Genomic DNA, 11,870 nt, shown 5'->3' on the forward strand with positions numbered 1-11,870 from the left:
CATTCCCGGATTTTGGGATCCCAAATAAAGCCGGAAAAAGAGGGGGGAGGGGCAGCGAGTTTTTATTTTGGGGTCACATCCCAAATTCTGGGGGTTTCATTCCAGCATTTCCACCCCCAAAAATTCACATTTTTAACCCAAATCCGCCTTTTCCCCCCCGAATTCCCAGATTTTCCGTCCCAAATTCACATTTTCCCTCCCAAAATCCAAATTTTTCTTCCCCAAATTCCAGGATTTCCCTCCAAATTCCAAGTTTTATTCCCAAAATCCAGCTTTTCTTCCCCAAAATTCCATTTTCCCCTTAAAATTCCAAGATTTTCCCCCCAAATCCCAATTTTTTTCCCCAAATTCCCACTTTTTATTCCCAAAACTCCAATTTTCCCCCCAAAATTCCAAGATTTCCTCCCCAAATTTTGTGTTCTCCCCCCAAATTCCAGGTTTTTCCCCCAAAATTCCGTTTTTTTCCCCCGAATTCCAGTTCTTTCCTAAAATTCCCATTTTCCCCCAAACTCCTCTTTTTTTCACCCCCAAATTCCAGGTTTTTCCCCCCAAAATTCTGCTTTTTTCCCCAAAATTCTGGTTTTTATCCCCAAATTCGGTGATTTTTCCCCCAAATTCCATAATTTTTTTTCACCAAATTTGGTGTTTTTCCCCAAAATTCCACTTGTTTCCCCAAAATTGTGATTTTTTCCCCCAAAATTCCGGTTTTTTTCCCCAAAATTCCATTTTCCCCCAAAATCAGTGTTTTCCCCCCCAAATTTCGTGTTTTTTCCCCCAAATTCCATAATTTTTTCCCCAAATTTTGTCGTTTTTGCCCCAAATTCCCGTTTTTTTCCCCAAAATTCCCGTTGTTTTTTTCCCAAATTCCCATTTTTTCCCCCCAAACTCCCCCCCCCTCACCCCCACCCCGCCCCCAGCCCCACCCCCACCCCCAGCAGCAGCACCCCCAGCCCCGCCCCCACCCTTAGCCCCGCCCCCCGCCCCTCCCCCACCGCCCCCTCCCCCACCCACCCCTCCCCCCACCCCCCCTGCCCCTCCCCCCCCTCGCAGGGGTCTCCCCAGGGCGGCTCCAGGGGCTCCGGGGGGGGAGGGGTGGGGGGAGGGGCGGGGGGCGGGGCCAGCTCGGGGACCACGCCCCGGATCCAGCCCAGGTGAGGCCCCACCCCTGCGTACACACCTGGGAGACCCCGCAGCCCGCAGGCCACGCCCCAGCTGGACACGCCCAGCAGGTGCCAGGAACCGCCCAGGCGGCAGCAGAGCGGGGAGCCGGAGTCACCCTGGGGACAGAGAGGGGACAGGTGACACACCTGGGGACAGGTGAGATACACCTGGAGTACACCTGACACACCTGGGGACACCTGAGATACACCTGAGACACCTGGGGGCAACACAGTGGGGAGCCAGAGTCACCCTGGGGACAGAGAGGGGACAGGTGAGACAGGTGAGATACACCTGTGACACCTGGGGACACCTGAGATACACCTGGAGTACACCTGTGACACCTGAGAGGCACCTGAGATACACCTGTGACACCAGGCGGCAGCACAGGGGGGAGCCCGAGTCACCCTGGGGATGGAACAGGTACAGGTGAGACAGGTGAGACACCTGAGATACACCTGTGACACCTGGGGACACCTGTGATACACCTGAGATACACCTGTGACACCTGGCGGCAGCACAGGGGGGAGCCCGAGTCACCCTGGGGATGGAATGGGGACAGGTGAGACAGGTGAGACACCTGAGATACACCTGTGACACCTGAGATACACCTGAGACACCTGGGGACACCTGTGATACACCTGAGATACACCTGTGACACCAGGCGGCAGCACAGGGGGGAGCCCGAGTCACCCTGGGGATGGAACAGGTACAGGTGAGACAGGTGACACACCTGAGATACACCTGAGATACACCTAGAGTACACCTGTGACACCTGGGGACACCTGAGATACACCTGAGATACACCTAGAGTACACCTGTGACACCTGGGGACACCTGAGATACACCTGAGATACACCTGTGACACCAGGCGGCAGCACAGGGGGGAGCCAGAGTCACCCTGGGGACACAAAATGGAGACAGGTGAGATACACCTGGGGACACCTGTGATACACCTGTGACACCAGGCGGCAACACAGGGGGGAGCCCGAGTCACCCTGGGGATGGAATGGGGACAGGTGAGACAGGTGACACCTGAGATACACCTGGAGTACACCTGAGACACCTGGGGACACCTGTGATACACCTGAGATACACCTGAGAGACACCTGTGACACCAGGCGGCAGCACAGGGGGGAGCCCGAGTCACCCTGGGGACACAGAGAGGGGACAGGTGAGACACCTGGGGACAGGTGAGATACACCTGGAGTACACCTGTGACACCTGGGGACAGGTGAGATACACCTGGAGTACACCTGTGACACCTGAGATACACCTGTGACACCAGGCGGCAGCACAGGGGGGAGCCTGAGTCACCCTGGGGACGGAACAGGTACAGGTGAGACACCTGAGATACACCTGGAGTACACCTGTGACACCTGGGGACACCTGAGATACACCTGAGATACACCTGAGACACCTGAGATACACCTGAGATACACCTGTGACACCTGGGGACAACAGAGGGGGGAGCCAGAGTCACCCTGGGGATGGAACAGGTACAGGTGAGACAGGTGAGACACCTGGGGACAGGTGAGACACCTGAGATACACCTGAGACACCTGAGATACACCTGAGATACATCTGAGACACCTGAGATACACCTGGAGTACACCTGTGACACCTGGGGACACCTGAGATACACCTGAGACACCTGTGACACCTGTGATACACCTGGGGACAGCACAGGGGGGACCCCGAGTCACCCTGGGGACAAAACGGGGACATCTGAGACAGGTGACACACCTGGGGACAGGTGACACACCTGGGGACACCTGAGATACACCTGAGATACACCTGAGATACACCTGTGACACCTGGGGACACACCTGGGGGATTTTGGGGACAGGTGAGGATGAAGAGGGACATGGGGGGGTGGAGGGGGCTCCGAGAGGGGACACAGGTGACACAGGAGGTGACACACAGGTAGTACAGGTGACACAGGTGTCACACAGGTAAAGCACAGGAGGTGACACAGGTAAAGCACAGGTGTCAGTACAGGTGACACATGAGGTCACACAGGTAGTACAGGTGACACAGGTTACACACAGGTGACACAAAGGTCACATAGGTTAACACAGGTGACACAGGTGATACAGGTGACACAGGAGGTGACACACAGGTAACAGGGGTCACCCAGGTGTCCCCCAGGTGTCCCCCAGGTGTCCCCCAGGTGTCCCCCAGGTGTCCCAGCCTCACCTGGCAGGCGTCGCGCTGTCCCTCGGGGTACCCGGCACACACGGTGTCCTCTGCAGGTAACCCCATGTCCTCGAGGGGCGTGTCCAGGTGTGTCCCAGGCGTGTCCAGGTGTGTCCCCAGGTGTGTCCCCAGGTGTGTCCCCAGGTGTGTCCCCAGGTGTTTCCGGTACAGGCACTGGCAGTGTTGCTGACTCAGCAGAGGCACCTCCACCTGCTGCAGCGTCTTGGGGGGCGGCAACGGCACTGGGGGGACACCTGGGGTCACCTGGGGTCAGGTGACATCACCTGGGGACACCTGGGGACACCTGGGGACACCTGGGGACACCTGGGGACACCTGGGGTCACCTGGGGTCAGGTGACATCACCTGGGGACACCTGGGGACACCTGGGGTCAGGTGACATCACCTGGGGACACCTGGGGGGCTCTGGGGTCACACCTGGGGTCACCTGGGGTCAGGTGACATCACCTGGGGACACCTGGGGACATCTGGGGACACCTGGGGACACCTGGGGTCAGGTGACATCACCTGGGGTCACCTGGGGACATCTGGGGACACCTGGGGTCAGGTGACATCACCTGGGGACACCTGGGGACACTTGGGGTCAGGTGACATCACCTGGGGACACCTGGGGACACCTGGGGACACCTGGGGACACCTGGGGTGACCTGGGGGGCTCTGGGGTCACACCTGGGGTCACCCAGAGGTCACCACGGGGTCACCGACCCTGCCCTGATGTCCCCAACCCCCCCCGGTGACCCCAATGACCCCGATACCCCCCCGATGTCATGATATCCCCTCGATATGTCGCGATATGTCGCGATATGAGGTCACTCACCGGCTGTCCTGACGTGTCCCCAGTGTCCCCAGTGTCCCCAGTATCACGATATATCCCGATATATCGCGATATGCCGTCACTCACCGGCCGTCCTGACGTGTCCCCAGTGTCCCCAGTGCCCCCAGTGTCCCGATATGTCGCGATATATCGCGATATGCCGTCACTCACCGGCCGTCCTGACGTGTCCCCAGTGTCCCCAATGTCCCCAATGTCCCCAGTGTCCCGATATGTCGCGATATGTCGCGATATGCCGTCACTCACCGGCCGTCCTGACGTGTCCCCAGTGTCCCCAGTGCCCCCAATGTCCCGATACCTCCCGATATGTCGCGATATATCGCGATATGACATCACTCACCGGCCGTCCTGACGTGTCCCCAGTGTCCCCAGTGTCCCCAATGTCCCGATATGTCGCGATATATCGCGATATGCCGTCACTCACCGGCCGTCCTGACGTATCCCCAGTGTCCCCAGTGTCCCCAGTGTCCCCAGTGTCCCGATATGTCGCGATATATCGCGATATGAGGTCACTCACCGGCCGTCCTGACGTGTCCCCAGTGTCCCCAATGTCCCCAGTATCGCGATATATCCCGATATATCGCGATACGCTGTCACTCACCGGCCGTCCTGACGTGTCCCCAATGTCCCCAGTGTCCCCAGTGTCCCCAATGTCCCGATATATCGCGATATCCCCGCGATATGTCGCGATATATCGCGATATGCCGTCACTCACCGGCCGTCCTGACGTGTCCCCAGTGTCCCCAGTGTCCCCAGTGTCCCCAGTGTCCCCAATGTCCCGATATGTCGCGATACCCCCCGATATGTCGCGATATATCGCGATATGAGGTCACTCACCGGCCGTCCTGACGTGTCCCCAGCCGGTCACGGTGCAGTTCATCCCCGGCCTGAACCATTCCCCGGGGGGGGGGACGCAGATGGGCCGCACCAACCGCGACGTTCGGGCGGGGGGGTGGAGCCGGGCCAGCGCCAGGTCCCCTCCCCCTCCCCCTCCCCCTCCGTCTCTGTCGCGATAGTCGCGATAGGCCGGGTGCCGCGTGACCGAGGCCACGCCCCTCACCTGCGCGTCGGGGGGAGGGGCCAGGAGCTGCAGCACCCCCAGGGTCACCCGGAACTCGGGGAGGGGGAGGGACCTGCGGGGGAGGGGGCGGTCAGGGATTGGAAATTTGGGGGGAATTGGGGAATTTTGGGGGGATTTTGGGGGAATTTGGGGGTCAGGGAATGGGGGTTGGGAGGTTTGGGGGGATTTGGGAGGGATTTGGGGGAATTTGGGGAATTTTGGGGGAATTTGGGGGGGTTTGGGGGTCAGGGAATGGGGGCTGGGGGGAATTTTGGGGGGGTTTGGGGAATTCTGGGGGGTTTGGGGGTATTTGGGGTCAGGGATGGGGAATTCAGGGGGTTTGGGGGGAATTTGGGGGGAATTTGGGGTCAAGGATTGGGAATTTGGGGTGATTTGGGGGGATTTGGGGGGGATTTGGGGGGATTTGGGGTCAGGGATTGGGAATTTGGGGTCAGGGAACGGAGCAGGGGGGATTTGGGGGAATTTGGGGAATTTGCAGGGAATTTGAGGGGATTTGGGGGGATTTGGGGGGAATTTGGGGTCAGGGATTGGGAACTTGGGGGGTTTGGGGGGATTGGGGGAATTTTGGGGGGATTTGGGGGGTTTGGGGGTCAGGGATTGGGAATTTGGGGTCAGGGACCAGGATTTGGGGGGAATTCGGTGGAATTTGGGGCTGTTTCGGGGGGTCCCTCCAGGGCAGTTTTTGGGTGAATTTGGGTCAGTTTTGGGTCAGTTTTTGGGTCAGTTTTGGGGTGAATTTGGGTGGGTTTGGGGTCAGTTTTTGGGGTCACTCAGGGCAGTTTTTGGGGTGAATTTGGGTGTATTTAGGGTCAGTTTTTGGGGTTCACTCACGGAGGGAAGCAGTGTGCAGCTGTCAGGACCCAGGCCGGGGCGATCAGGGCAGGTTTGGGGTGAATTTGGGTGGGTTTGGGGTCAGTTTTGGGTCAGTTTTAGGTGGGTTTTTGGGGTCACTCAGGGCAGTTTTTGGGGTGAATTTGGGGTGAATTTGGGTGGGTTTGGGGTCAGTTTTGGGTGGGTTTGGGGTCAGTTTTGGGGGTCACTCAGGGCAGTTTTTGGGGTGAATTTGGGTGGTTTTTGGGTCAGTTTGGGGTCAGTTTTGGGGGTTCACTCACGGAGGGAAGCAGTGTGCAGCTGTCAGGACCCAGGCCGGGGCGATCAGGGCAGGTTTGGGGTCAGTTTTGGGGTGAATTTGGGTGGGTTTGGGGTGGTTTTTGGGTCAGTTTGGGGTCAGTTTTTGGGTCAGTTTTTGGGTGGATTTGGGGCTGTTTTGGGGTCAGTTTTTGGGTGAATTTGGGTCAGTTTGGGGTCAGTTTTGGGGGTCACTCACGGAGGGAAGCAGTGTGCAGCTGTCAGGACCCAGGCCGGGGTGATCAGGGCAGGTTTGGGGTGAATTTGGGGTGAATTTGGGTGGGTTTGGGGTCAGTTTTGGGTGGGTTTTGGGTGGGTTTTTGGGGTTCACTCACGGAGGGAAGCAGTGTGCAGCTGTCAGGACCCAGGCCGGGGCAATCAGGGCAGTTTTGGGGTCAGTTTTGGGGTGAATTTGGGTGGTTTTTGGGTGAATTTGGGTCAGTTTTGGGTGGGTTTTTGGGGGTTCACTCACGGAGGGAAGCAGTGTGCAGCTGTCAGGACCCAGGCCGGGGCGATCAGAGCCCCCCCGCAGACGTGGCGGCCCCTGAAGGTCAGGCTCACCTGCCAGGGCCACTGCCCCTCCTGCGCCCCCGAGCCCCCCACCACGCGCCGGTGCACGGGGGTCCCGCACGGCACTGAGGGGGTTAAAGGTGGGACGGGTCACAGACCCCTCCCCACTGTGGCATTGAGGGGGTTAAATGGGTCAGAGACCCCTCCCCACTGTGGCATTGAAGGGGTTAAACCTGCTGGAGACCCCACAGCACTGAAGGGGTTAAATGTGCCAGAGACCCCTCCCCACTGTGGCACTGAGGGGGTTAAATGTGCCAGAGACCCCTCCCCATGGCATTGAAGGGGTTAAATGGGCCAAAGACCCCTCCCCACTGTGGCACTGAGGGGGTTAAACCTGTCGGACCCCCCCCACAACCCCCCCAAAATCCCCATCTCAAAATGGGACCCTGCCCCTTTAAGAACCCCCCCCAATATGAGACCCCGCCCCTTAAAGGACCTCCGATAATGAGACCCTGCCCCTTTAAGACCCCCCCCCCAAATGAGGCCCCGCCCCTTTAAGACACCCCCCCCCAAATCCGGGCCCCTCCCCCCTCACCTGCGTCATCCTCGGCCGCCGCCCCCCGGTCACCTGTGGGGGAGGGGGTGATGACGTCAGAGACCCCCCCCCTCAATTTGGGGAATCCCTCCCCCCCCCCAGTGAAGGTGATGACATCATCACCCAAATTCGGGGGGGAAATTGAGGGCCATGACGTCACACCCCCCCCTAATTTTGGGGGGCCGATGGTGATGACGTCACCCTCCTTTAATTGGGGGGGGGGGCCCCCGAGGGTGATGACGTCACGCATTTCGGGGGGGCAGGAGGGTGATGACGTCACGCATTTGGGGGGCCGAAGGGTGATGACGTCACGCATTTGGGGGGGCAGGAGGGTGATGACGTCACGCATTTGGGGGGGGCGGAGGGTGATGACGTCACGCATTTTTGTGACCTGGCCGGACACACCGAGGGACATCCGGGGCGAGGCCGGACAAACCGGCCCAGGAATGTCACCTGTCCCCTGTCACCTGTCCCTGTCCCCTGTCACCTGTCCCTGTCCCTGTCCCTGTCACCTGTCCCCTGTTACCTGTCCCTGTCACCTGTCCCTGTCCCCTGTCACCTGTCCCCTGTCCCCTGTCACCTGTCACCTGTCCCCTGTCACCTGTCACCTGTCCCCTGTCACCTGTCCCCTGTCCCTGTCACCTGTCACCTGTCCCTGTCACCTGTCACCTGTCCCCTGTCACCTGTCCCTGTTCCCTGTCACCTGTCCCTGTCACCTGTCACCTCCATGTCACCTGTCCCCTGTCCCTGTCCCCTGTCCCTGTCACCTGTCCCCTGTCACCTGTCCCCTCCGTGTCACCCCAAAAACACCGGGGACCCCTCCCCAAAACCGCCCCCGAACCCCCCCGTGGGACCCCCAAAAAAATCCCCCAAAAATCCCCGAGTTTGGGACCCCCAAAAATCCCGAATTGAGAACCAACAAATCCCCGTGAACGGCCTCAAAATCCCGCTCGGAACTGACAAAATCACCTCAAATTCACCCAAAATCCCACCCGGGAACCCCAAATCCCCTCAGGAACCCCAAAATCCCGCTCGGAACTGACAAAATCACCTGAAATTCACCTCAAATCCCACTCGGGACCCCCAAAATCCCCACGGGACCCCCCAAAATCCCCTCAAATTCCCTCAGGAATCCCCAAATCCCCCTCGGAACTGACAAAATCACCTGAAATTCACCTCAAATCCCACTCGGGAACCCCAAAATCCTTTCGGGACCCCCAAATCCCCTCAAATTCACCTCAAATCCCACTCGGGAACCCCAAATCCCCTCGGGACCCCCCAAAATCCCCTCAAATTCCCCTCGGGACCCCCCAAATTCCCTCAAATTCACCTCAAATCCCACTCGGGACCCCCAAATTCCCTCAGGAACCCCAAAATCCCCCTCGGAACTGCCCAAATCCTCTCAGTTTTTCCTCAAATCCCCCTCGGAACTGCCCAAAATCCCCTCAAATTCACCTCAAATCCCACTCGGGAAACCCAAACCCCCTCAGGATTATCGGCCGTAAATTCCCTCACGATTCCACCTCAAATCACCCCAAAATCCCTTCAGAACCCCCCGAAATTCCCTCGGGAACCCCCAAATCCCCTCAGAACCCCCCAAATCCCCTCAGGATTTCCAAAATCCCCTCAGAATTCCCAAAATTCCCTCAGAATTCCCAAAATTCCTTCATGATTCCCCCCCCCCGCACCAAATCCCCTCAGGATTCCCGCCAAAATCCCCTCAGGATTGTCGGCCGTAAATTCCCTCACGATTCCACCTCAAAACAGCCCAAATTCCCTCAGAAAGCCCCAAAATCACCTGGGGAACCCCCCGAAATCTCTTGGGGATCCCCCCCAAATCTCAGGAAGCCACAAATCCCCTCAGACTTCCCAAAATCCCCTCAGACTTTCCGCAATCCCCTCACGATTGTCGGCCGTAAATTCCCTCACGATTCCGCCGAAACCCGCCCCAAATCCTCTCGGAACCCTCACAAATCTCCTCGGAACCCCCCGAAATCTCCTCGGGATCCCCCCCGAATCTCAGGAACCCCCAAATCCCCTCAGGATTCCCCAAATCCCCTCACGATTCCCCTCCTCCCCAAATCCCCTCACGATTGTCGGCAGGAAATCCCCTCACGATTCCGCCGAAACCCGCCCCAAATCCTCTCGGAACCCTCACAAATCTCCTCGGAATCCCCCGAAATCTCCTCGGGACCCTCACAAATCCCTTGGGGACCCCGTCGGGATCCCCCCCGAATCTCAGGAACCCCCAAATCCCCTCAGGATTTCCAAAATCCCCTCACGATTCCCCTCCTCCCCAAATCCCCTCACGATTGTCGGCAGGAAATCCCCTCACGATTCTGCTGAAAACGGCCCCAAATCCTCTCGGAACCCTCACAAATCTCCCCGGAACCCCCCGAAATCTCCTGGGAACCCCCCGAAATCCCCCCCAAATCTCAGGAACCCCCAAATCCCCTCAGGATTCCCAAAACCCCCTCACGATTCCCCTCCTCTCCAAATCCCCTCACGATTGTCGGCAGGAAATCCCCTCACGATTTTGCTGAAACCCGCCCCAAATCTCCTCGGAACCCTCACAAATCTCCTCGGAACCCTCACAAATCTCCTCGGAACCCCCCGAAATCTCCTCGGGACCCTCATAAATCTCTTGGGGACCCCCTCGGGATCCCCCCCAAATCTCAGGAACCCCCAAATCCCCTCAGGATTTCCGCAATCCCCTCACGATTCCCCTCCTCCCCAAATCCCCTCACGATTGTCGGCAGGAAATCCCCTCACGACTCCGCCGAGACCCGCCCCAAATCTCCTCGGAACCCCCCGAAATCTCCTGGGAGCCCTCACAAATCCCCTGGGGACCCCCTCGGGATCCCCCCCGAATCTCAGGAACCCCCAAATCCCCTCAGGATTTCCGCAATCCCCTCACGATTGTCGGCAGGAAATCCCCTCACGACTCCGCCGAAACCCGCCCCAAATCCTCTCGGAACCCTCACAAATCTCCTCGGAATCCTCACAAATCTCCTGGGAACCCTCACAAATCCCCTGCGGACCCTCCGAAACCCCCCCAGGGTTCGGCCCTCACCTCCCGGCAGGAGCAGCAGCAGCAGCGGCAGCAGCGGCAGCGCCGGCCCCGCTCCGGGCCCCGCTCGCGGCTCCCGCCGCCGCCTCCTCCTCATCGCTCCGGGGCCGCTCTGGGCTCTCCCTTCCCTCCCTTCCCCTCCTCTTCCCTTCCCTTCCCCCTCCCTTCCCTTCCCCTCCCCCCTCACCTGAGCGAGGCCACGCCCCCCGCACCTGGCCCGGATCCGCCCCTCCCCCCTCCCCGAACACAGCCCCGGTACCTGCGCGGGAACTTCCGGCGGCCTCACCTGGACCGGAACCGGAACCGGGACCGGGCTCACCTGAGTTCACCTGGACTGGAACCGGAATCGGAACAGGGCTCACCCGAGTTCACCTGGACCGGGACCGGGACCGGGATCGGCCTCACCTTAGCTCACCTGGACCAGGCTCACCTGAGCTCACCTGGACCGGGATCGGGACCGGCCTCACCTGAGCTCACCTGGACCAGGACTGGAACTGGGACCGGCCTCACCTGAGCTCACCTGGACCAGGATCGGGGTCTGAGCTCACCTGGCCGGGAAACCTCCCCCCCTCCCCCACCTGTGATGGTCCCGCCCCCCGCAGCTGTCAATCATCATGGCCACGCCCACCCACCGAGCCCGCTGCACACAAGCCACGCCCCTCAATGCCCTTTTATGGTCAAACCACGCCCACTATGCTAACTACATCAACAAACCACACCCCCACTATAATTCTGCCAGGAAACCCCACCCATTATGCAAATTAGAATAAATAAACAATGAGAATCTATGATCAAAGCCCGCCCATTATGCAAATTACAACTGATAAACCATGGGAATATATTATCAAACCCCGCCCATTATGCTAATTAGAACTGAAAAACCATGGGAATTCATCCTCTTGGTGGTCAAACCCCACCCATTATGCAAATTAGAATCAATAAACAATGAGAATCTATGATCAAACCCCGCCCATTATGCTAATTAGAATCGACAAACCATGGGAATTTATCTCAATGCTCAAGCCCCGCCCATTATGCTAATTAATAATGCCAAACCACATCCCTTATGCAAATTAATCACAAGGCCACGCCCACCCGCACCTTTAATGGGCTCCACCCTCATTTAGCAGCCCCGCCCTCCATGACGTCATCACTTAACGAGCTCATTAACCACCGGAAGCGCCTCATTAACGCCTCGACGAGGCCACGCCCCCTCCCCGATCCCGACCAATCAGAACCGAGCCCGAAGCTCCTCCCCCCGAGTTCCTTTATTGTGGG

General features: G+C 58.6%; 1 protein-coding gene across 1 annotated transcript; it reads right to left on the bottom strand.

Moving 5' to 3' along the window:
- Nucleotides 1–62: 62 nt before the first annotated feature.
- PRSS8 (serine protease 8) lies at nt 63–10,734 on the bottom strand. Its single transcript, XM_058860966.1, has 7 exons — nt 10,596–10,734; nt 7,523–7,555; nt 6,890–7,052; nt 5,046–5,341; nt 3,358–3,599; nt 1,024–1,277; nt 63–87 (listed from the first exon to the last, which is right to left on the bottom strand). Exons 1-7 carry the CDS (start codon nt 10,687–10,689, stop codon nt 63–65), a joined length of 1,107 nt encoding a protein of 368 aa, XP_058716949.1. The 5' UTR covers nt 10,690–10,734.
- Between the last annotated feature and the right edge of the window lie 1,136 nt (nt 10,735–11,870).

Source organism: Poecile atricapillus, chromosome 34, assembly GCF_030490865.1.
Source record: "Poecile atricapillus isolate bPoeAtr1 chromosome 34, bPoeAtr1.hap1, whole genome shotgun sequence".
NCBI classification, from domain to species: Eukaryota; Metazoa; Chordata; class Aves; order Passeriformes; family Paridae; genus Poecile; species Poecile atricapillus.